Consider the following 23725-nt stretch of genomic DNA (forward strand, 5'->3'; position numbering starts at 1 on the left):
TGGCTCTGGGGGCTGGGGGATGCCCCCAGTGCTCCTGGGACACCCTCCCCCCGCCCCAGATATGTGAGTCTGGGGAACCCAACACGTAAGAACGTAAGCAGCACTCTGAGCGACTGCTACAAGGGTTTGGCCTCCACCCGTGGCCAGGCGCAGCCACTCTGTGCTCGTGTCATAGGGGATTTCATGTCGCCGAGTCCCAAGGCCCCAAGGCAGGCGTCACCTCCATTTTACAAAGTCCAGAGACGGAGCAAGGTGGTGCTGGGACAGAAGCTCTGAGCTGACCCCCCCCCACTCCTCCGCTGACTCTTTCAGCCAGGGCCAGGGTCCCCAAGGCCCCCCGAAGCCACCGCTGGCTCCAGGCTGCCGGAGCTGCTCCTTGAATGGGCTTCCAGGAGGAGGGAGAGCTTAATGGCTTACGGGCGATTAACTACAAGCAAGCAGGCACAGAACAGACACCAAGCATTTTTGCCTTGGAAATTTGGCCCAAGCCGACCAGTTGTTTTCCATCTCCTTCCAGAAGGGTGGGGGGAGGGTGGGCATCCACCCCCAAGACGGGCGACTCTGGCATTTCTCGCGCATAATTTGGGGTGGGTGTGTTGGGGGGTGCCCTGCACCTTAGCCACCACTTTGAGTTAGAAAGAGGGGTCCTCCCCCCAGCCACCTCCCCTTCGGGGGTTCCCATCCGCAGCTTGGCGTGGGGGAGGGGAGGCCCCACGGCGACAGGCCTGGGGTAACTGAGGGAACAAACACGGAAAATCAGGGGACGTCAAGCCTTATCTGGAGTTCATTAATGGGGAACTTTAGTCAGCTGTGAAGGCCAAGATGGGGTGATAGGCGTGCAGTGGGCAGGGGTGGGAGTGGGGCAGGGGTGGCAGGGACAGTGGAGGCGCTGGCCTAAACTCCGCCTCCATCGCACGTGCCCAGGCCTGGGCCGAGGGACTCTATATAGGCCCAGCCTCCCCCGAGGCCCCGAACGAGCGAGAGGGAGCGAGCGAGAGGGAGCGAGCGAGAGGGAGCAGAGGCGGGAGACCCGTGGAGGGCCCGCAGCATGTGGGAGCTTCGGTCCATCGCCTTCTCCAGGGCGGTGTTTGCCGAGTTCCTGGCCACGCTCCTCTTTGTCTTCTTCGGCCTGGGCTCAGCCCTCAACTGGCCATCGGCGCTGCCTTCCACATTGCAGATCGCCATGGCTTTTGGCCTGGGCATCGGCACCCTGGTGCAGGCTCTGGGCCACGTCAGCGGGGCCCACATCAACCCTGCCGTGACCGTGGCCTGCCTGGTGGGCTGCCACGTCTCCTTCCTCCGAGCTGCCTTCTACGTGGCTGCCCAGCTGCTGGGGGCCGTGGCCGGGGCCGCTCTGCTCCACGAGATCACGCCGGCCGAGGTCCGTGGCGACCTGGCTGTCAATGCCGTGAGTACAGCTGGACCCTCGCCCTCGTCCACGGCGGGTGGACCTTGGGCCACCCCTGGCGAATGATGAGATGCAGGTGGCTCTGGGTGGAGAGAGAGAGAGAGAGACAGAGACAGAGACAGAGACCAAGATGAGGCTCTAGACAGGAGCCCAGCAGAAGGGGCAATTGTGTGAGAGCAGAAACGGCGGAGAAAACAGGGCTGCTGGTACCTTCTGTCCGGGGGCCCGCGGAGGAAGAGCAGCGTCGAGGGTTCTGCTGGACTCCATGCCCACGTGGGCTGGGGCTCAGCAGGGGCAGGGTCCCCAGAGCACAGCAGCCGTGCAGTCTTCCCCAGAGGGGAGAGATGGAACGCTCTTTCAGCTTCTAGCAGGTGCAGGAACGCTTCAGGGGTAGGGTCTCTCCCTCTGGATGCTGGAGAAGTTTGTGGGAGGCAGCTGCTGAGGCTGTGGGCAGCCTGGGCTCTTAGGAAGCTGAGGGTAGCGCGGTTCACTCCCCCGCCCCCAATCTGCGAGGTATGGGTGGGGAGGGCTGAATGCGCTCCCCTCCATGCAATATGCCCTCTGCACCCCTGCCCCAAGCCAGAACAGCAATCACCTCTTCTGTGCCTCAGTTCCCCGCATTTCTTCGCTGGCTGCATCCCTGGGCTTCTAGCAAACAGCCCAGCCTCCATGGCCACGCCCTGCCCTGCACAAGTGGTCTTTCTGCACCCCGGGGGTTTCTCTCCCCTTCAGAGTGGGAAGTATGGTGAGGCTGGGGATCCAGGGCTTAGAAAACACCAGAGCAGCCAAGGCAGCTGGCCGACCGAGCAGGTGCCGATTTCCACTGAGTGCGAAGTTAGCGCCATTAGCAGCAAGCGGAGCCCCAGTGGGACAGAAAGAGGGGCTTCCTGAGAGCAACACCCCAGCAAGCCCCTCTCTGCAGGGGCGCCCTGGAGCCCCCAGCCCTGCTCCTCTCTCTGCAGCTGAGTGGGGGCCTCAGCAGGGAAGGTCTGGGAGGCTCTCCTGCCAGCTATTCCTCAGTGGGCCCACCCCCAGGAGAACCCGCTGGGGGGCAGCGGTGGGGCTGACTCGCCCTCAGCCTGTCCCTGTTGTCCTCTGGGAGAGGCAGCCTGGCCACCAGGAAGTTGCTATTGATGTGCATCTGCCCTGTGCCGTCTCAGCCTCGTCCAACACCGTAAGGTAAATTCTGTGGTCTCCCCACGTGACAGAGGCTCAGCATTCAAACGGCCCAAATGACAGGACCGCTGTGGCAGGTGGCAGCAACCGGCGATGGACCCAGAGTTGTCTGACCCCATAGCCATGTCCAGGCTGTCTCCCGCAGAGCCGCCACCTGCCAGCAGCAGGACAGCTAGGGCGCTGCCCTTGTCACTGCCAGTCCTCAGAGGCCTCCCAAATCTGCTTCATTGTCCCCAACATAACTAGATGGACCAGAGGCCTCCAAAGCTCTTCTCTCTGTCCCCTAGAGGCTGTGACGGTGGATATCAGCAGGAAGCTTGAGGCTATAGAACCAGCCTGCCCATGAGGACCTGGGTGTTGGGGGGGAGGGGCTCGGGCCAGGGGAAGGAACGTGGGAGCTGAGAGCCATGCAGCTCCCCTCACACAGGGCCTAGCCCCTGAGGGCAAGGCGCAGAGGCCAGGAGGAGAACCCGGGAGAAATCCTGTGAAGGGTGTGGCTGGGTTGTGAAACTGCCTCCCTTCGCTCAGCCGCAAGTTCTCACCTTACCCACAGCGGGGTCTGCTGGGACTGCGGGCCCCCCTACGTGGTGCACCAACACCGCGATAGACAGCTCCAGTGGCCTCACCCTGACCTGCACAGGACCAAGCCCACAGGGTGCAGCAGGTGAAGATTAGGGGACAGTGCCATGGTGAGGAGTGTTCCCAAGTTCCTGGACCGCCTTCCTGGGAGCCCTTTGGCCACAGGAAAAAAAAAAAGACTCCAGGCCTCTGGCTGCCCCAGTGTCTTCCAACTAGGGAGCAAGGAGGGCCCTCCTGTCCCTGTCCAAAGCCCCCTGCAGCCATGGAAACCTCTTCCCTTCTTGTTCTTCAGAAAGCAAAACCACATCTGAGCACGCTTCTGCGCTCATGCTGCAGACGCAGGCACAGGGTCCGCGCCCAGACCTAAGGGGCCGGGCAGTCAGTTTTCCCACCTCTGGCCTGGGGACCACAGGCAGCCCTGGCGTCTCACCAAAGGCAGGGGCCCAGGAAGAAGGCATCGGGAGGCCAGCCCAGGTGTTCTGGCTCCCAGCCCAGAGGCCTCCCTGGAGCCTCTGCTGCAGGTGGGCAGCAAGGTGGGGGCGAGAGGTGGAGGGGGAGCGTGCTCAGCCTGCCCCCCCCTCTGTCCCCAGCTCAGCAACAATGCCACAGCTGGGCAGGCTGTGACCGTGGAGCTCTTCCTGACGCTGCAGCTGGTGCTCTGCATCTTTGCCTCCACCGACGATCGCCGCAGCGACAACGTGGGCACCCCTGCCCTTTCCATTGGCCTCTCGGTGACCCTGGGCCACCTCCTCGGGGTAGGTCACAGCCCTACACAGAACCCCAGAGGGACAGATGGCCTGGAGGGCTTGACTCCCATATACCCTAAAGACTTTGGAAAGGGAGGCACCCCCCTGGGCCCATCTCACCTCACTCTCCTTGACACCCCCTCTTCCCATGACAGATCTACTACACCGGCTGCTCCATGAACCCTGCCCGCTCCCTGGCCCCCGCTGTCATCACCGGCAAGTTTGATGACCACTGGGTAATGCCAGAAACCACCTCCCTTGCCCCTTCCCCAGAAACCCATTTCAGAGGGGAATAAGGGCTGGAAGGGGTGGGGGGAGGGGTTCAGCTGCTGCAGTGCCCCAACCCTCCTCCTCCTCCTCCTCCTGGGGTCGGCCTTTCAGACGCCGTTTCCACAGCGTGACAAGTGGGCACCTCACCAGCTCTTGGGGAAATTGAGTTAGGCTGCCTGGGTAACAGGGTGCCCGGCGCCAGGAGCTCAGCAGACAGCGGCTCTTAGACTGATGAGCACGCACGCGGTTCTGAGCTTGTGCGGCGCCTTCTTCTAAGCACTTTGCTGCTGTTGAGCCATTTCACGACCATCCTAGGAGGCAGGCACTGTTTCAGTGAAAGCAAACAGGCTCAGAGAGGCCAAGTAAAGGGCTGGCATCACAGTTCGACGCAGGCAGCGCATCCAGGACCCCGCACCCTCACCACCCGGTGCGTGGCGGCGGCGGCAGGCGGGGCGGCGGGAGGGGGTCCCCTTTGCTCCCCGCGCGCTGCCAGTCCCCTCTCTGCTCGCCCGCAGGTCTTCTGGGTCGGACCCCTGGTTGGCGCCATCCTGGGCTCGCTGATCTACAACTACGTACTCTTCCCCTCAGCCAAGAGCCTGTCGGAGCGTCTGGCGGTGCTCAAGGGGCTGGAGCCGGACGCCGACTGGGAGGAGCGCGAGGTGCGGCGGCGGCAGTCGGTGGAGCTGCACTCGCCGCAGAGCCCGCCGCGGGGCAGCAAGGCCTGAGCGCGCCCCTCCGCCAGCCCAGCCCTCCCAGTCCGAAGTTGACCCCAGCGCAGAGCAGTCGCTTGCAACATGCGCCACAGCCCTGGCCTCGGGGGTCTCAGGGTCTCAAGGGTAGCGGGGAGCCCCCCCCCCACACTCCCGCAGAGCCCCTGCCCTGAGGCTGGGGCGGCCCATTGGCTACCCTTGACTGCTGGCGGAGGACAGGGGGCTGAGCTAGGGAGAGACAGAGGGAAGGTAGGCAGGCCTGCACCCAGGCGCTGGCGAGGAATACACAGAACCCCCCCGTGGGAGGGAGGGGCGCTGGATTTTGCTGGTGTGCACATGTGTGTGTGTGCACGTGTCTGCGTGTTCTCCCCCACGCCTCCGACCTCAAGCAGGTGTCACTAGCAGACTTCTCACTCACCCTTCTGTTTCCCTGCCCCTCAACATACACCTGCAATAAATCCACTCCCTCTGCGGGAGTTGGGGGGGTGCTCTGCGCCATGCAGCCCTCAGACCTGGAGAGGGGTCTGCTTCCAACTCCTACCCTGCCCGCATCAAAAAGTTCCCCAAGCTGCAGCCCTGGGCCAACACCCCTCCACCACACCACCACCAAGACTAGCAAGGACACTGGATGGAGGCAGAGAGGTGTCAAGCAGAAAACAGGCCTCGGAGCGGCCATGGATTTCCCTGCTACCCAGAGGGAGGTCTTTCCAGAAAGAGCAGCAGGCCTGCGCATGCCCGGGACCCCCGCCTCAGCCCAGCCCCAGACTCAGAGATTAGCTTCCCGTTTTGGCAGAGAAAAAGGAACGCCCTTCATGGGCCCCTGGCCTTTTGTCTTCGGAGAGGGGAGATTTGCAACTAGACACTTCTTGAAAGCAGACACGCGGTTTCGCAAGTGAACCCTTTCGTCCAGCACACACCTATGGCTGGCTGGGCAAGGCACTCAGGCATGCAGCCATGGGCACCAGGCAACACCTGCCCATCTCCGGGTCACTCTCGCCCCCTCCCCCCACAGCCGGCAGGTCCTCCTCCGCCAGACCCGCTCTGGCTCCCAGCACTGAACAGCTACTGTGGACAGGATCAGAGCCTTGTCACACAGTGGCAGGGCTGCGTCTAGAACCCAGGCTTGCGAGTTTCTGGGCAGCGCAGTGGTTCTCAAATGCGATTATCTGGGATTAGGTGAGATGATGCACGTAAAGAGGCTGTGTGAACTCTAATTCCTAATGCCATTATCACGCATTATTAGGCTCATTTTCATTATTTCTGCTTCCTGGGGCGCGGGGGAGGATGTAGAAGGAGCCTGACCCTCCACCTCCTTAATCTTTCTTTGGAGGTCAAAGCAAAGGTGAACCTTGGATGTCCCAAGGTCCAGGCAGACACCTCTGGGCCTCTCCTTGGCCTGAGCCCGCACTGACTCCTGCTACCACCCAGGCCCAGCCACTCTGTCCCACCCTCCGCGGCCAGTGACAGCTGCAGGGGGGTGGAGCCAGAGGCCTCGGTGACCTCTGGGGCTGTCCTCTCAGTAGCCAAGTGTCTTTCAGCCCGTCTCTATGTGTCTCGGGGCACCTCACTGCCACCCCCTGGCACCAACAAAGATCCAAGAGGTTCCAAGAAATGTGTGGCTATTTCTGTTCCACTTCCTGGGCTGCACCTCCCCACAAACTAAATGTGAGAGTCCCACCACTTCCAACCCTTGTAGCCCAGGTGTGGTCAAGGTTAAAGGAAAATGCTAAATGACGGGAGTGGGGAAAAATGGAGAGTCAGGGTCACACTTGGCAGGTGCCTTCCACGAATTAGCTCAACTAATTCTCGAAGTGGGGGAAGGTCAAGGGTTTTGCTATTTCCAAAGCACTCCCTTATCATCCCGTGATTAACTACTCACTCTGGGAGGCCAGCAGAGCAAATATTGTCCTTTGTATTTGATAGAAACTAGACTAAGAGGACCCGGCATCACATAGCTGCTGTATACCAGAGCCAAGACTTAAACCCAAGTCTCCTTCTGCAAAAATCCCATGATCTTGCCACGAAGGCAAGTCGTGGGCTTCTCCTGGGAGCACCTGGCAGAAACAGAACACAAGGTTAGGCCTGTCCAGCCCACCCCAGCCAGTATCTTGTGGGGGACACAGAGGGTGGCAGAAGAGCAGGGAGAACATGACAAGCAAACAAAAAAAGGAGAAAAAAAAACGAAACCCAGGACTGGTTTCTGCTCTTGAAGAGCACTCAGGAAGGTGGAGGCCCCAGCCACACCCCAAACCAGGCAGAAGGCAGGTGGACAGGCCTCCGGGTCCCCAAGCTGGGGACAGAGGAGTCCCCACGCTGAGAGGGGGAGGTGACTGACCGCAAGGTTCTGACAGCATCCACGCCCACATCCCCAGTTTGTGCCAAATGACTTTGCACCTGCAAATGTTACATGCTGGTTTGTGTCTTTAAGCTGTGATGTGTGTATATACGATGCCTCCCTCCCAGCCACAGTGTAAGCCCTTTGGTTGGGGGGGGGGGTAGCTTTTGCCTGGATCTTTCCTATCACAGTGCTCTGCATATAGTAAGCACTCAATAAATGCTCATTTGCCAACCAGTGCTGTTTCCTTCCACAACTTCTCCCGGAAGATCCCGAGAGCCCTCGTTCAGGACAGGAACGGAAGGGGCTCTCCCCAGCAGCTCCTAGCCCCTAGGAGAACGGCCGCAGGCTAGTGTTCCCCTGGAGCTGGCAGGCCACAGCCTGAGTGCCTGGGGGGCTGGGGGTGGGGAGACACTTCCAGGACACAAGAGCTCCAGCATTTTCCTGCGATAACCTGGGCACAGAGTGGCCCTGATGACTGGCAGAGCTGCAAGGGCCTGCGTGTGCAGTCTGGGAAACCGAATCAGCTGCCCCTGTGGGTGCTCTTGACGGGTGCTCTTGTGGGTGCTCCTCTGGCCTCCTCAGGCTTACTCCCTCCCGGTCTGCCTGGCAATGCACAAATCTCTGGTCAGGTCACTGTGCAATCCTGGGCAAGTACCCTCTGAGTCTATGTCTCCTTGCAATTAAATCTCACAGGCAGGCCTAGTACAGTTGATACCTTTTATGGAGTATATTGGGAATGTATAAAGCGGCAAGCAAGCACCAGGCCTTGAAGCTGCAAGGGACAAATCCTCAGGTCAAAGCTTCCCCTGGTTGGCCCCACCTGCTGTGAGCACCTCTGGGTCCTTTCGACCCCAAATGATGGAGTCCCAGAGCCGTGAATTCACGGAGAGTGCTCCTTGAGGGCAACACGATGAGAAAGAAAGTGGAAGGGTGCGGGCTGGAGGCAGGTTCAGCTGTGAAGAAGCCTGTCTCTCTGAGGGCCCCTAAGCCCATCAAGGTCATGTCCAGCCTGAGCCCCAAGCCTCCGAGAGAATCCTGTGTACAGCCGTGGTACTGTGCTAGGGGCAGGGCTCTGGACCGGAGGAAGAAAGGACAGACCTAAGGCCCTAAGGCGGAGAGGCCAGGGGGAGGAGCCAGCCTAGCAGGAAATGGGGAACAATAGTGGGGTTTCTCTGGCCACCTGTTTTCTTTGGCCACTTAGCTGCCACGGAGCTGAGCCCAGAGCCCAATTCCCCAGGTCCCTGGCTTTCCTTTCCGTATCAGGCAGAGGCACCTGCTGTCTCTCTGCTGCACCCTCTGGCTCCAACCCTCAGGGGGGCTTTGTCACATACTGTCACAACAGGAGAGGGCTCGGCTGAGTGCTGTGCCAGGCTGAGTGCTTCTCACACACACACACACACACACACACACGGGGCAAGCCGTGGGTGCGGCCCCCATCGCAGGAGAGGCAGGGTGGGTCCTGGCCCTTCCCTGTAAGCCCTGGAGAGCCCTCCAGCCTCATTCCCTACATGCCAAACTGGAGAGCAGAGGAGCCAGGCGGGCTAGAGAGGGGCTGGGTGCTCAGAGGGAGGGGGCTGGGGAACTGGGAGAGAGCATCACCCAGCCCACCGGTGGGAGGATCTGACTGGGGGGGGGGGGTGGACTGAAAAAGACCACAAGACAGGCATGGAAGATGAGGCAGAGACAGAGAAACTGACAAGGAACAGCAACTAAAAGAGACAGAGGAACAGTGAGAGAACAGATAGCAACTGAGAGATGAAGAAAGATAAAAACAGACTAGGGCTGGGGCCAGCAATGTGGTATAGTGGTTAAAGCTGCCACCTGCACTGCCGGCCTCCCATATGGGCGCAGGGTTCGAGTCCCGGCTGCTCCTCTTCCTATCCAGCTCCCTGCTATGGCCTGGGAAAAGCAGTAGATAACCCAAGTCCTTGGGCCCCTGCACCCACATAGGAGACCCAGAAGATGGCGCGCAGCTCCCACGGTTGTGGCTATCAGGGGGAGTGACCCAGTGGATGGAAGATCCAACCCCCTCCTCTCTCTCTCTGCCGTGTGCCTTTCAAATAAAATAAAATAAAATCTTAAAAAAAAAAAAAAAAAAGGAAAAGGCAGAGAAAACGAGCGAGCAAGACACAGAGAACTTACAGAGACTGGCAGCCCGTGTGAGGGCTGCAAGGAAGAGGAGCCGAGAGAAATCGAGACTAGGAGGAAACCTGAGATTCAGAGTGGGGGCTGCCGGCCTCTGCCCTCCCCAAATCGCTCCCGCCCGCAGGTCCCCAGGTCTGTTCCCCGATCCCAGCCCCAGCCCGTCCTGCGGGCAAGGGAAATCCTCGGTCTCCAGCTCCCCGCCCCAGCGCGCACCCCTTGGCCGTGCTGGGAGGACCCCCACCCCGGGCCAGGCGCCCCCGGGTACTGCCGGGCTCCTGGGCGTCGAGGATTGCTCAGCGCCGGGCCAGGCTGGCACACGTCCCACTCTGCAAAAACGCCTCCGCGTTGGCCGCGCCGCTCCGGGCCGGGCCGGGCCGGGCCGAGTCCGCGACGACTGGACCGCCCCGCCGCCCCCGCCGCCGGCCGCCCTCGAGTTGAGTGGCGCGGGCCTCAGGGAGCTGCATCACTCCGGCCCAGCCGGGGGTGAGGCCAGGTCAGGATGCTCGGGTCGCAGGAGGAAAAGGAGGAGTTGGAACACGGGCGCAAAGAAAAGAAAAGGCGAAGACCACGGACGGAGGTCCAGCACCAGCCGAGGTAGCCGCCGGACAGCAGCGCAGACGGCGCCCAGTCTCCCGCGGAGCGCATCGCGCACGGCGCGGGAGCCAGCACGGAAGGCACCCCCAGCGCGCCATGCGCGGGACCCCGGGCGCGGGGCCGGTCTACACCGCTCCTGTCTGGGTCACGTGGCCCGGGCGGGTGGCCCGCTGCCCCGGCGCGGGGACGCGCGGGGCTGGGGGCAGCTGCGAGCTCGCGGCGGCCGCGCGCGCCCCTCCCTGCGCTCTGCGGTGGCCCCCGGGCGCCGGGGCCGCCCCCTGCCCCCCCGCGCCCGCGCCGCTGCCGCCGCCTCCGGCCGCCCGCCCCCTATATAGCGCGCCCCCGCCCGGCCCGCGCCAGGCCGCCTGCCGCGGAGAGGGCGCCCCAGAGCGCGCGCCGCCGCGCAGCCGGACGCCCCCCGCCGCCCCGACGGCCGCCGCCCCCCGCCACCGCCGCCGCCGCCGCCGCCACCAGGGGCCCGCGGCCACCATGAAGAAGGAGGTGTGCTCCGTGGCCTTCCTCAAGGCCGTGTTTGCCGAGTTCCTGGCCACCCTCATCTTTGTCTTCTTCGGCCTGGGCTCGGCGCTCAAGTGGCCGTCGGCGCTGCCCTCCATTCTGCAAATCGCGCTGGCATTCGGCCTGGCCATCGGCACCTTGGCGCAGGCTCTGGGGCCGGTGAGCGGCGGCCACATCAACCCGGCCATCACCCTGGCCCTGCTCGTGGGCAACCAGATCTCGCTGCTGCGGGCCGTCTTCTACGTGGCCGCCCAGCTGGTGGGCGCCATCGCTGGTGCTGGCATCCTCTACGGACTGGCGCCGCTCAATGCCCGGGGCAACCTGGCTGTCAACGCGGTGAGTGCCGGGCGCCGAGGGACAGGGGCCTCCGTGTCCCATCTGGGGAGTGGACGGGCTGTAGCGGGGAGGCCCACCTGGGGCACACACACTCCTTTGGAAAGTTCGAGGCCTCTCCAGAGTAAGGCTGGCGAGACCCCCCCCCCCCAACCGGCTGTGCCCCCAGCTAGTGGGTTGCGGTCCGGGCTCTGTGTGATCATGACTGTGTTTCATTTTTCTCAGCCGGTCTTCAGGGATGGTTACACACCTGCCACAGCAGGTGTCATGGGACCTGGGATGGGAGCCCCTAATGTGATGCCTATTGAGTCATGGCTCCCCCTTTCCCTGCCCCTCCCCCTGCCCCCACTGCCTTGCCCCCTCACCCAGCAGCCCTGGATTTCAGTCCCCTCCAAGTCCCATGCAAACTGGGTTCATTAATCAAACACAGAGGAGGATTTTTGTGGCCATTGTCAGGCCGTGAGTCAGCCACACTGGAGAGACGGGTTTGAAGTTGGCACGGGCAGGAGGCTGGGGGCAGTCTGCAGTAGGCAAACTGGGCAGCTGCCCACGGGAGGGAGGGTAAATGCCTGGGTGTTGGGGTTGGGGACGGCAGAGCCATTGACAAGACCGTATGCAGGAACAGCTCCCCTGACACGGCCCCCTGGACACAGGCCCAGGCTTCCAGCTCATGCAATCTGTAAAGTGCCTTGTGTCTCCAGCAAACGACTTTTCCAGGACATGCGCAGGACTTGGCTCCCGGGTGCCCAAGCCTTTGGTGTCCTCGCAGGCCAAAAGCCCCGCTTCCCAAGCACCGACCCTGGGAGCAGAAGGCGGCAGGGGCCCTAACACGCCTTCCCGTTGCAGCTCAACAACAACACGACACCGGGCCAGGCCGTGGTGGTGGAGTTGATCCTCACCTTCCAGCTGGCGCTATGCATTTTCTCTTCCACCGACTCACGCCGCACCAGCCCTGTGGGCTCCCCGGCCCTGTCCATCGGCCTCTCTGTCACCCTGGGCCACCTTGTGGGGGTGAGTGGTGATGACAGGCGGCTGGGGTTCCGGGAGACCCGGGAATGGCGTCCCCTCCAGACTGCCAAGTCCAAGGTTGAGATCCCCAGGCCCTTTGCTGGGCTGAGGAAAGGTGGGCGTAAGTGTGGAGGGGAGGGCCAGGGGGCTCAAGGCCATATCCAGGACAGAGAGAAGAGAGGAGAGCTGGGGGTTGGGGCCCGAGCCCAACCCTGGCTACCACCTGCTCACCGCTGCCTCTCCCCATTCAGATCTACTTCACCGGCTGCTCCATGAACCCAGCCCGCTCATTCGGCCCGGCTGTAGTGATGAAGCGCTTCAGCCCCTCGCACTGGGTGAGTCCTGCCCGCCCCTGGCAGCCAGGCTCTCTGGGTCCCATGGCCTAGAGCTTGGGGGTGGGCCCCAGGGGACAGGAGGCAGCCAGCAGGGGCAGGGCTGGGCACTGGGACGGGGAGCTGTGTTTCCCCCATGCATACCTAGGGGGCATCCGAGCTGACTTGCTGTGAGCACCCCCATGCGTACATGTGTACACAGTCTCTTTCTCGGGGTGTCTGGGTGTCTGTCTGTGCTGATGCTTCATGGTGCACCCTGCGGAGGGGTTGGGAGAGCGTCTCTGGGGTCTGTCACCTCTGGGAGAGAGCTGATCACTCCCTGCAGGGTCTGAGTCTCTCTGTCTGTGCGGGGAGGGGGGAGGAATTCTGTCCGTCTGTCTCTCAGAGTGTCCAAACGTCATCTGTGGCCTGGGCAGGTCCACTTGTCTCTCTTAGTGGGGTGGGAGGGTGCCTGCCCCGGGTGCCTGCCCCTTGAGGGCCCGGGCCTGGGGGGGTATCCACATGTCTGTCGGTGGGGAGTGGGCGCCAGCCTGCCTGTCCCTCTTGGGGGGCAGCTCTCTGAAGCCTGGGACCACCACCCTGTCTCCACTAGGTCTTCTGGGTGGGTCCCATCGTGGGGGCCATCCTGGCCGCCATCCTCTACTTCTACCTGCTCTTCCCCACTTCCCTGAGCCTCAGCGAGCGCGTGGCCGTCGTCAAGGGCTCCTATGAGCCGGAGGAGGATTGGGAAGAGCACAGGGAGAAGACCCTGGAGCTGACCAGCCGCTGAGCAGCGCAGCGTTGGGCCCCTCTAGCCTGGAACCGCGGAGGCGAAGAAAGAACACAACCAGGACAGCAAGGCTCCCCCTCCCCCAGCTGCTCCTCTCAGCTGAGAAGGAGGTGCTGGCTCCTCCCCAGGCTGCACAGTGAGCCAAGGGAGCAGGAAACCGTGGAGGGACTCTGGGGCTGGGGCCAGGGGGCTAGGGCTTGGTGGGGAGGGGTTTCTCCGGGGGACAGGGCGCCTGTCATGAGGTCAGACCTTAGAGATGCGAACGCCGTGCCAAGCTTGCAGGTGGCTCAAGGCTGGGCCGGGAAGGGGCAGCCTGCAGTGTGCGCCCCCACCTCCCCATAAGAGCCAGAGCCCTAGGTGGCCAAGGCGCACCCTCATCCACTGCTGGTACCACCTTATTTATTTCTGGTTGGAGACGCATGGGGTGGGGCTGCTGGGGGTGGGGTTGGGGGCTTCCCAATAAACCACTGATGTTCACGTTCCATGTCACCTCTCCCCAGCAGCCTCTTCTCGGGGGCTTGCGGCCATCACCTCTGCTCTGGGTCACCCCACCCTCTCCCCATCATCCCCCCAGCCTACCCCCAGGCTCCTCCAGGGAGCTGCAGGACAAGTCCTGAATGGGAAGAAAGGAAGATGAGGCAGGAGAGACCTAGAGAACCAGAGAGGTCACGGGAGGAGAGAGGGAGAAGCGAGAGAAGACGGAATACAGAAGTGGAACTAGAGATCGGGGTGCGGGTAGGGGTGGGGGAGCCCCACCCTGAACCACCCTTCCCCTCGGCTGTGGCAGGGCCCTGCCACCTGAGGAGGGCCTGGCCCCAGAGCCAGGGTGTGCCAGGCAGGGTGGAGATGAGAACGAGCCACAGCCCCTTGAGATGCCAAGGAGGTGACCAGCTGGCTGCCATCACGGAGACAGTGTGCAAAACCTGGGCGCACGTCTTTACACCTCAGAGTTGCAGAGACACCCGGCTGGGAGCCTCGGGCAGAGGCAGAAGCCCCAGCCCCCAGCCCAGCCCGGCCCTGGCCTTTCCCAGGGTTCCCCTCTCCTGCCTCTGCCTGCCGTGTCCTTAACCTGGGCGAGCCTCCATTGCCTGATCTGCGAGACGTGGCTAAATAATGCTCTCCCAGGGTGACTGTGAAGGGCAGCTGGGATGAGGGTCTGAGGTGCCCGGATGGACGGGCCAGGTGTACCTGAGAAAGGGCAGAAGTCACACACGCAAGCAGTTCAGCACACAGCCTAAGCGTCATGGTTAAGGAAGCTGCTTGGAGTCCATAGATTTGAAGATCTATCTATTTGCAAGGTAGTTGAGAGTGAGAGAGAGATCTTCCACCTGCTGGTTCACTCCCCCAAATGGCTGCAATGGCCAGGGCTGAGCCAAGCCCAAGCCAGGAGCCAGGAGCTTCATCCGGGTCTCCCATGTGGGTGCAGGGGCTTCACACACTGCCCTTTGTGTAATATGAGCGCTCTGAGCTTTCACGATCTTGTCTGCACAGTGAGAGTACTTTCAATCTGCCTCGCGGGTTGTTGGGAGAAAATGAGAATGGCCCCGGTGTGTGTGTGTGTAGGTTGGGGGGGTGGCATAAACACTGTGCAATCACAGCCAGGCACTGAGAGTGAGGACTCAGTAGAGCGGTGCACAAGGACGCCCATGGACACACACCTGCCCAGAGACCTGAGCCGCTGCTGCTCTGTCACCTCCGCCTGCACTTTAGCTTCATGTGGCAGCCCCTCCCCCATCTACCCGGGCCGCATCGTGTTCTTACAGCTTACGCCGAACGGTAGGGGGCAGCAGCCCCCCTCCCCTATCGTGCCCACCTCACCCGCCCAAGGCCCCCTAGGCTGCCCCGGGATGGAGAGCTGGCTGCAAGGGCCAGCGCTGGCCAGCAGAGGGGGCCCTCGGCCACCGAATCCACACCGCGGCGCCTCCCCGCGCGGGTCTTGGAGCGCTCTAGTGGGAAGGGGGACCGGGAGGGAGAGCACGGGGAGTGAGCGCTTCAGACTCAGGTGCCCTGGGGCCAGCAGGGTGCAGCCTAGTTGGGGTGCGGAAGACAGGGGAGCCTTTCCCCCTCAGGTTCTGTAAGACCCGGATACAGAGGACCGGGAGGTTGGCCTCGCTTCCTTTTCTCTGACGGCCCCCAGGGGAAGCGTGCCCAAGCCCCTGAGGGTGAACAGCGGGCTCACGGGCCACAGACCCTGCTTCCTGCCAATGAACCCTGCTGGCCCATTAGGCGAAGGTGCAGCCGAGCTGTGGGCGGACACGTGGCCAGCAGGGGGCGCTGCGGCCTTAGTATCTGAGCTCCCTGAGCCATGGGGCTGCGAGCGCGGAGCCCAGTGCACGCCAGCACACCCCGACCCTGCTGGTCTCCGGGTCTCCGAGCTGCGCAACGACCTTCAGGTCTAGCGAGCGCACGGGCCATCTGTGATGCATCCGTGCCTGGCCCCACACGTGCTCAAGGAGGCACACGGGACAGTCCCGTAGTTGAGTCTGAGCTCCACCTGCAGACGGAACCCCAGAGGCGCCCCCCCCCCACACCTCCTGTCTGCCTCTCCCCCATGATTGCCACTGGGGACAGTGATGGGGAGATGGAGGAGAGGCAGACGTTGGCAGTGTAGGTGGAGAAGACAGGCCTGGAGGGTGAAGGACCTTGTCCCAGGCCAGGCGGGGCGCACGGAGGCCCTGCTCCATCCAGCAGGCTAGCTGGGGACAAGAGCTGTGGCCGCACTGAATGCTCTTGGGCCCCCCAGGGCCTGGAGCAGGGGTGCAGGTGCTGCCACAGCCTGTCCTATGCCCGCCCAGTCCCGCCGCCCGGCTGTGTGTGTGTATGGGTGTGGGTATTGGGGGGGTGGCATCTGACACTCAGTTTTCTGACTTGGAAGCATGCTGACTGCTAACACACAGGAAGCTGTCGTTAACAGCCCCTCTTATACATGGGGCTTCAGTGGTCACAGAACTGAAGCAACTGTACACACAACAGTATTCAAAACATGTTGGCTTGGAGCTGGCGCTGTGGCACAGAGGGTGAAGCCACCATCTGCAGTGCTGGCATCCTACATGGGCGCCGGTTCGAGTCCCAATTGCTCCACTTCTGATCCAGCTCTCTGCTCTGGCCTGGGATAGCAGTAGAAGATGACCCAAGTCCTTGGGCCCCTGCACCCACGTGGGAGACCTGAAGGAAGCTCCTGGCTCCTGGCTTCAGATCGGCGCAGCTCCAGCCATTGTGGCCAATTGGGGAGTGGACCAGCGGATGGAAGACCTCTCTCTCTCTCTTTGCCTCTGCTTCTCTGTAACTGTGCCTTTCAAATAAATAAATCTTTAAAAAACAAACAAAATACGTTGGCTTGTCTTAGCAGGAGCTGGCAAGAGACAGGAATTGGGCCAGGGAGGGAGTGCTGAGGGTCTGCACTCCAGCCCACTCCTTGTGTGTGGGGAAGGAGGGGGAGAAGTACCCCTGGGGTACAGGGGCATAGCCTCCAGGCAGGGGAAAGGGCGCCCCCACAGCCACACCCCGTCATTCCCTTCACAGGGTGGGAGGCGGGCCATGGAGGAAGCAGAGGCCACAGCTAGCCCCTGGCCTTGCTCGAGCCTGAGTTCTCCTTGCAGCTAGCCCTCACCCTGCCAGGGAGGAAATCACGGCAGGCTTCCTAGAGGTGTTGCGCTTGAGCAGTCTTAAAACAGAGACAGGGAAGAGAGCGTTCCAAGCCCTGCACACAGAACCTCCAAAGCTCATTCCGGGGAACTACAAATGCCTGGCCTGTGTGGAGCATAGGGGGACTGGCTGTGCAGTGGGAGGAGCAGGAGGTGGCCAGCAGCTTAGTGCCGTGGTAGGGCGAGGGCCCGGGGAGCGGAGGGGCAGGCAGAACCAGAGCTCAGTGCCATGGCGAGGGACTGTACCCTGGACTCCAAAACCATACTCTGCATTGCTCTGTGTTTGGCCTGGAGGGTCCCAGGAACAAGAGCCACAGGTGAGCCTGGCAACGGCCTCTAGAGGGCGCCAGTCACTCCTAGGAAGCCAAGGAACAAGGGTCGCCCTCCCCTTCAGACTTGGATGCAGAGAAGAGCCACCTCCTCTCCAACACCCAGGGGCCGCTGTTGAGGGCTGCAGGTGCATTTGTGGCTGGGGAGAAAGGATACAGGAAGTCTGGTTGCCAGGCTCTCCAAGGGGGGGGGCTGCCAGAGTGAGCAGGGCACTTGACGGAGGGGGGAGGATGAAGTGTGGGGGCGGCAACTGGGGATGATGGGAGGGTCGCTGAGCAGAGTCGCCACCCCTGATGAGGCCGGGGAGCGGGCCGTCAGAGCAGCAGTTCCAGCAGCTGAGCAGATGGGGCGGGGGAGGTGTGCAGGAAAAAGTGGAGCTTGGGGGGGGGGGCTCTTAGGGGAGGGGCACGGCCAAGAGCAAGCTCAAAGGGCTTTCCTGGAAAGGTGCAGTGAGGCTGCCGGAGCGGGAGGAGGAGAAGGGGAGGAGCAAAGGATTGGACAAGAACTGAGGGCACATGGGAAGCACCCGAGGCCCAGAGTTGGGGTGTCTCACCTGGAGGGGGCAGAGGGCTCAGTCTCAGATGAGAGTGGGTATAAGGCTGTGAGACTCACAGACCAGGGGCAGGCGCGCGGCCCAGCTGTTAAGGTTCCAGATAAGACGCCTGCATCCCACACAGCCCGCCTCCAGGTCCTGACTCCAGCTTCCTGCTGTGCAGATGCTGGGAAGCAGCGATTGGGTTCCTGCCACCCACGTGGGAGACCTGGCTCCTGGCCTTGGCCCACTCAGCCTCAGCTGTTGCAGGCATTTGGGGAGTGAACCAGTAGATGAGAGCTCTCTCCATCTCTGCCTCTGTGCCTGTCAAACAGATAATTTAAAAGAAAATAAGGGGCCGGCGCTGTGGCATAGCGGGTAAAGCCAATGCCTGCAGTGCTGGCATCCCATATGGGCACTGGTTCAAGTCCCGGCTGCTCCACTTCTGATCCAGCTCTCTGCTGTGACCTGGGAAAGCAGCAGAAAATGGCCAAGTCCTTGGGCCCCTGCACCCACGTCGGGGACCTGGAAGAAGCTCCTGGCTCCTGGCTTCGGATCAGCGCAGCTTCTGCTGTTGCGGCCACCTGGGGGATGAACCAGCAGATGGAAGACCTCTCTCTCTTCCCACTCCTTCTGCCTTTCAAATAAATCTAAAAAAAAAAAAAGAAAGAAAGAAAGAAAGAAAGAAAGAAAGAAAGAAAGAAAGAAAGAAAGAAAGAAAGAAAGAAAGAAGAATCACAGGCTGAAATGAAGCTGACACAAAAGTCATTTGCCTTCAGGAAGTCAAGAAATTTCATTCATGCACGCATGACCTCATTCCGTGAATGCTACCCCGGCACTCATTGTGGCCAGTCTCCATGCAAGACACTCCACGAAGGAATGGATAGGTCTCAGCTCCAGTCACACTGGGGAGACACATTAACACTGGGACAAGCCCCCCATGGGTGACTGCAGTGCACACAGCAGTGGGGGGGTCCTCACCCAGGGAATGAGCAAGTGGCCTTGAAGCTGAACCCTAGGATGGGATAGGAGTTACCCATGGAAAGGGCCCCCCAAAAAAGAGGGGAGACCCCCATGGGTAAGGGTGAGGTGAGGAGCAGGGAGAGGGGAGGGGAAAGAGGATCGCAGAGGGCCTTGTAAGCCAGGCGTGGAGTTTCCAGAGGGACTGAGGCTTTGAAGGGATTTTAGCCAGGGAGCAGCAGGATCAGATTTGCATTTTAGAAAGATCACTCGGGCTGCAGTGTGGAGAATTGATTGGAGCGGAGCAAGGGAGCAGAGAGGCTGGCTGTGGCTGCAGGGCGGCGGGGGTGGCAAGGAGGGCACAGAGAAGGAATCGTTAGGATTCAAAATCAGCAGGACTTACATTGGGATGGGACCAGGGACGGAGGGAGAGGAGGGCCCAGGGTGCTGCCCAGGTGCCTGCCACCCATGGAGCGCCGAGGGGGCCGGGAGAGGGGAGGGCCCCATCTAAGAGCCTGGGGACAGCAGGGACACCTGTGGGCAGGCGAGGCCAGGTGGATGTTCTTACAGCGCTGCTGTCTTCTCAAGGAGAGAGCCTAGGACAAGGCTGACCCCAGGGCCAGCATGGCCCAAAAGTGGGTAAGCTGCTCTGATTCCCAAATGAGAGGAATTTCTCCCCTCTCCCCGTCCTGAGAGGGGGGAGAAGCCCAGAGAGCCCTGGGAGAGGCGGGGGGATGGAGGGAGAGTGAAGGCCATTGGATGTTCCCACGTTGGACAGCAGAGGCGCCCGCTGCCATGGGTAGGGGCTGACCCAGTTTGAGAAGCTGTGGAATAAGCCCCTCCTCCGTCTGCCCCGCTGCCCCCTCCCCAGGCCCACATCCTGAGGGCTGTGGGCTCTGTTCTCTGTGAGCAGGATTTCAATTTCATATCTTAGGAGCTCAGAGCACTCAGCCAATTTGGGGACAGAGCCTGGAGGAGGGGACCTAGCCCAGGAGCCCCTGGGATGAGTGATCTTGCTCCATCTAAGCTGACCTTGGGGACAGAACGCCCTGGAAATCCAATGCTCCCCAGGTCTCCCCCCTGCTCCCGTGCCCTGAACCTGCAACCCTGGGGCAAGACCTCTACCTGCCGCATGAGCCGGGTTCAGCCAGGCTCGGAAAACTTCCTGCACGGTTCCAGCTCAGCGCCCAAGAGCACCCTTTATCCCACCTCCGTCCTTGCACCCTGTCCTGTCAGCTGAGCTCAGAGTGGAGCAGGCACACAGCACCACCCCTCACACCACCACCGAGGCGTACATAACCTACTGTCCCCGTGGGAGCAGCACGTTCCTCGCGACAGCCATGTGGTGAAAGAGAGGCAGGTGGACGGCCAGAGAAGCGCGCAGAGCTAGAGCCAGGCAGAGACACAGGGGACAGAGCAGAGGCCCTGGAGCAAGAGTGCGACAGCTGAGACGCAAGGCACAAGACATGGAGCCGGCGACATGCTGCTCAGGAAACAGGCTGGCATGCACGCTCTGGGCGGCCATCAGCCGGGCGCTGTTTGCTGAGTTCCTGGCCACGGGGCTGTATGTGTTCTTTGGCGTGGGCTCGGCCATGAAATGGCCCTCGGCACTCCCCTCTGTACTGCAGACTGCCATCACCTTCAACATGGCCACGGCCATGGTCGTGCAGATCTCGTGGAAGGCCAGCGGGGCCCACCTCAACCCCGCCGTGACGCTGGCCTTCCTCGTGGGCTCACACATCTCTCTGCCCCGAGCTGTGGCCTACGTGGTGGCTCAGCTGGCGGGGGCCACTGCGGGAGCCGCTCTGCTTTACGGGGTCACTCCAGGAGACATCCGAGAGACCCTCGCCATCAACATGGTAGGTGGAGCGGGGGGAGGGGCGAGTGGCAGGTGCATGGGCAGGGGACACCTGGCAGGGGCCAGGGGAGGTAGTTTAAGCAAGGGTGGGGTGCCAGGCCGGAGGAGAGGGAGGCAAGGAGAAAGCGGTTCAGCCACAGGCTCCACACCAGCTCACAGCCGGCCCTGGCACGCAGAGCAACCTGACCTTGGCCTTATCTGGGTAGGATAGGAATGGACTGTGGTGTGAGAAAGCTGAGAAGAAGCCACAGGGATCGCTTCTTCAGTCTAAGTTCTACTTCCCTGAACCCTCTCCTCCAGCTCCAGCTCTGCGAGGGTCCTGCGTCCCACCCGCCGGCGCCCCCGGGGGTGGGCGGAGCGGTCCTGCTGCGCAGGTGGAGCCCGCACCCACTCTCACGTCTGTCCCGGTTCCACCAGGTGCGGAATGAAGCCTCCACCGGGCAGGCGGTGGCGGTGGAGCTGGTTCTGACCCTGCAGCTGGTGCTCTGCGTCTTCGCCTCCACCGACAGCCGCCAGGCCTCGGGTTCCCCGGCTGCCATAATTGGGGCCTCTGTGGCAGTGGGCCACCTCATTGGGGTAAATACAGGACAGCAGCGAGGCCGTGCAGGCGCACGTGCTGGAAGTCCGGCGCGGGAGGCCGGGGCGGCGGTGTGCAGTGCGGCAGGTCTGGGACTCTGTGCTTTGGGCTCAGAGCCTCCCCACAGCACCCTGTCTCCTCGCAGCTCTACTTCACCGGCTGCTCCATGAACCCGGCCCGCTCCTTCGGTCCTGCCGTCGTCGTCGGAAAGTTCACCGTGCACTGGGTGAGGCCCTCGCTGGCCGCTTGGGAGAAAGAAGAGACCTCGCCTAACGGCAGTAGGCAGTAAAGGCTGGGTTTTGCCAGCAAAGGGCCCTGTGTGGTTCGGGGAGATAAGCGGCGCCCCCAGGCCATCCTGAGCCGCTTTGGCGCTTTGGCGTGGGGAGGACCCCCCTAGACTGGGAAGGCTGAGTGAGTCAGCCCCCCGCCCAGGGCTAAGTATCCCAGGGCACCCAGGGGACTGGCTAGCCCTGGCCCAGGTTTTCCATCTCCAGCTGGGCCACTTTTCAAGCTTGGATATAGAAAAAGACACACAGAAATAGCCACACGCTGCCGCCGAGACAGACTCGGGACTAAAACTGGGGCTGCAGGAGGGGAGGTGGGAGTGGGCGAGACTGGCCCTGGCGGGCTGCATGGAAGGCTCTCAATTTATCACCTTGTGCATGGCTGGGGAGTTCCTGGGAGACCACGTCAGAACTTGAGAAGCAGGCAGGGACCCCCAAAGCCCCTATGCTCCTGAGAACTCCTGGGTGGGGTGCCACCTTCTGTCTCTGTCTCCATAGATCTTCTGGGTGGGACCCCTGACGGGCGCTGTTCTGGCTTCGTTCATCTACAACTTTATCCTGTTCCCTGATACCAAGACCCTGGCCGAGCGCCTGACCATCTTCATGGGCACACGAGAAACAGCAGCCCGGGCCAGTTCAAGGGACACGGAGCTGAGTGTGTGCGACACGGCCTAGCCCTCGGCCTTTGGGCTTCCAAGGGGGTGCCGTGCACGACCTGGCTGGAGCTGGCCCTGGAGAGGGGGGTTTGAGGAGGGGGACATGGGAGGAGGCATGGGCCTTTGTCCTAGCAGGGTGGGAGGGGGAGGAAGCGCTCACCCTTACCCCAAGAGAGCAGGGGGGCAGTCCATAGGGAGGCAGGGGGACTCCGTGAGCCATCCCCTCTTCTCTACGCAGCTAGACCCTGGCAGAGTCGGGGGGCCCTCCAGATCCCCAAGGCCTGAGGGAAAAGGAATTGGGGCCAGGGGAACCACTCTGATTAGAGTCTGAACAGAGGCCCTTAAGAAGCCCAGCTTGGGGCTGGCACTGTGGCATAGCAGATAAAGCCACTGCCTGCGGCGCTGGCATCCCATATGGGTGCCGGTTTGAGTCCTGGCTGCTCCACTTCTGATCCAGCTCTCTGCTATGGCCTGGGGAAGCAGTGGAAGATGGCCTAAGTGCTTGGGCCCCTGCACCCACATAAGAAGACCCAGAAGAAGCTCCTGGTTCCTGGCTTCGGATCAGCACAGCTCCAGCTGTTGCAACCAACTGGGGAGTGAACCAGTGGATGGAAGACCTCTTTCTCTCTCTCCCTCTCCCTCTCCCTCTCCCTCTCTCTCTCTCTCTCTCTCTCTCTCTGCAACTCTGCCTTTCAAATAAAATAAATAAATCTTGGGAAAAAAAAAAAAAAGAAGCCCAGCTCTCAGCCATATGGGGAACCCTTGAGGGAGGGGCGGGCTTCCCGCCCACCGCCCGGACTCCACCTCCCCCATCCCCGCTGGCCTCAGCTGCTCGGGGCTTCCTGAGTACAGAGATTACAGTTCCAGAAGCTCCTCCTCACCCCTCCAAATGCCCAGGAGGTCCCACCCTGCAGGATCCAGGACAGTGGTCTCACCCCAGTGCCTGCCCCGCCCTCCACCCCACTACCCTTCTGGAGAGGCGAGGCCCCTTCCACTCCAACCCCCAGATCAGGACTCAGGCCCAAGAAGGAAGGAGCTGTTTCCAGCCCTGTTCTCATCACTACCAGGAGCCCTGTAAAGCTTAACCACGGGGGCGACACAGAAACCAAGACCCCAGACGCACTTCCTCGACCGCAGGATGCGGAATTGCACCGTTAAGGCTTAAAGGCTGCTGTGGATCTACCCCACCCTGGGGCTGGGGTCCCATCTGGATCTCGCTTCCCCAGCTGTAAAATGGACACAATCCTCCCCCTAGGAATTGCTGTGGAAACAAACAAGAGATTAGAAAAAAATGCTTTTGGAAGTGAAAATGGTAGAATAACAACCACCAATAAATTACCATGATGATTTTCTTGTAATTCTTGGGTTTGATACAAGTGTTATTGGCGAGGGGTGGGAGGAGGGAGAGAGCTGTACTGAGAGGGTGGGGGGAGTGGGTTTTTCTCATCTCCTTGGCTTCTACTTATCAAGCACCCTGCCTCCTCCTCTCCTGGGTCTGCTGACCTGGGCGCTCGGTGGGTGGGGGGTTGGGGACTGCGGAGCCAAGCCAATAAAAGTCAGTTCTGCTCATCTCTATGGTGCCAGTCACCATGGCACCCTGAGATGCAGCAACCAAATCCATCCAAAAGATAGGTCCTTTTCTATGATGTTTCCCCAGGGGCTGGGGCCGGGAGTGGGGTTGGGGTGGGGGGAGGAGCTGCAGAGCACAGGGTAGCTGCCCCAGCCCGTGCCCAGTGCAGGGGCTGAGTCTGGGGGCCTGGGACCCCAGCAGTTGTGCTAGGCATCCTGCCACATTGCCAGTGTAGAGCGCCACCCAGGTCCTCCATGCTGGGTCCCAGCATCCGTCCTCACTACTCCTCAGAGCTCAGGGCTTTCGGTGCCCTTTTACGAGCAAGGGCAGCAGGCAGTGTGAGTGTGCGCGCGTGTGTGTGTGTGCATGTGTGTATGTGTGTGTTCGTGT

The 23725-nt window shown here is 61.7% G+C and overlaps 3 protein-coding genes across 3 annotated transcripts; all 3 read left to right on the forward strand.

Annotated features, from left to right (window-relative positions):
• Positions 1-962: 962 nt before the first annotated feature.
• On the forward strand, positions 963-7458 carry AQP2 (aquaporin 2). The gene is made up of 4 exons (XM_002711130.5): positions 963-1408; positions 3754-3918; positions 4065-4145; positions 4695-7458. Exons 1-4 carry the CDS (start codon positions 1049-1051, stop codon positions 4902-4904), a joined length of 816 nt encoding a protein of 271 aa, XP_002711176.1. The 5' UTR covers positions 963-1048; the 3' UTR covers positions 4905-7458.
• A 2885-nt stretch (positions 7459-10343) lies between these two features.
• Positions 10344-16252, forward strand: AQP5 (aquaporin 5). The gene is made up of 4 exons (XM_008256431.4): positions 10344-10818; positions 11662-11826; positions 12075-12158; positions 12748-16252. The coding sequence occupies exons 1-4, from the start codon at positions 10456-10458 to the stop codon at positions 12922-12924; spliced, it is 789 nt and encodes a 262-aa protein (XP_008254653.2). The 5' UTR covers positions 10344-10455; the 3' UTR covers positions 12925-16252.
• Positions 16253-18791: 2539 nt separating this feature from the next.
• On the forward strand, positions 18792-23101 carry AQP6 (aquaporin 6). Its single transcript, XM_008256432.4, has 4 exons — positions 18792-20249; positions 20666-20824; positions 20971-21051; positions 21608-23101. The coding sequence occupies exons 1-4, from the start codon at positions 19857-19859 to the stop codon at positions 21782-21784; spliced, it is 810 nt and encodes a 269-aa protein (XP_008254654.3). The 5' UTR covers positions 18792-19856; the 3' UTR covers positions 21785-23101.
• The last annotated feature ends 624 nt before the right edge of the window (positions 23102-23725 follow it).

This window comes from Oryctolagus cuniculus, chromosome 11, assembly GCF_964237555.1.
Source record: "Oryctolagus cuniculus chromosome 11, mOryCun1.1, whole genome shotgun sequence".
Lineage (NCBI taxonomy): Eukaryota > Metazoa > Chordata > Mammalia > Lagomorpha > Leporidae > Oryctolagus > Oryctolagus cuniculus.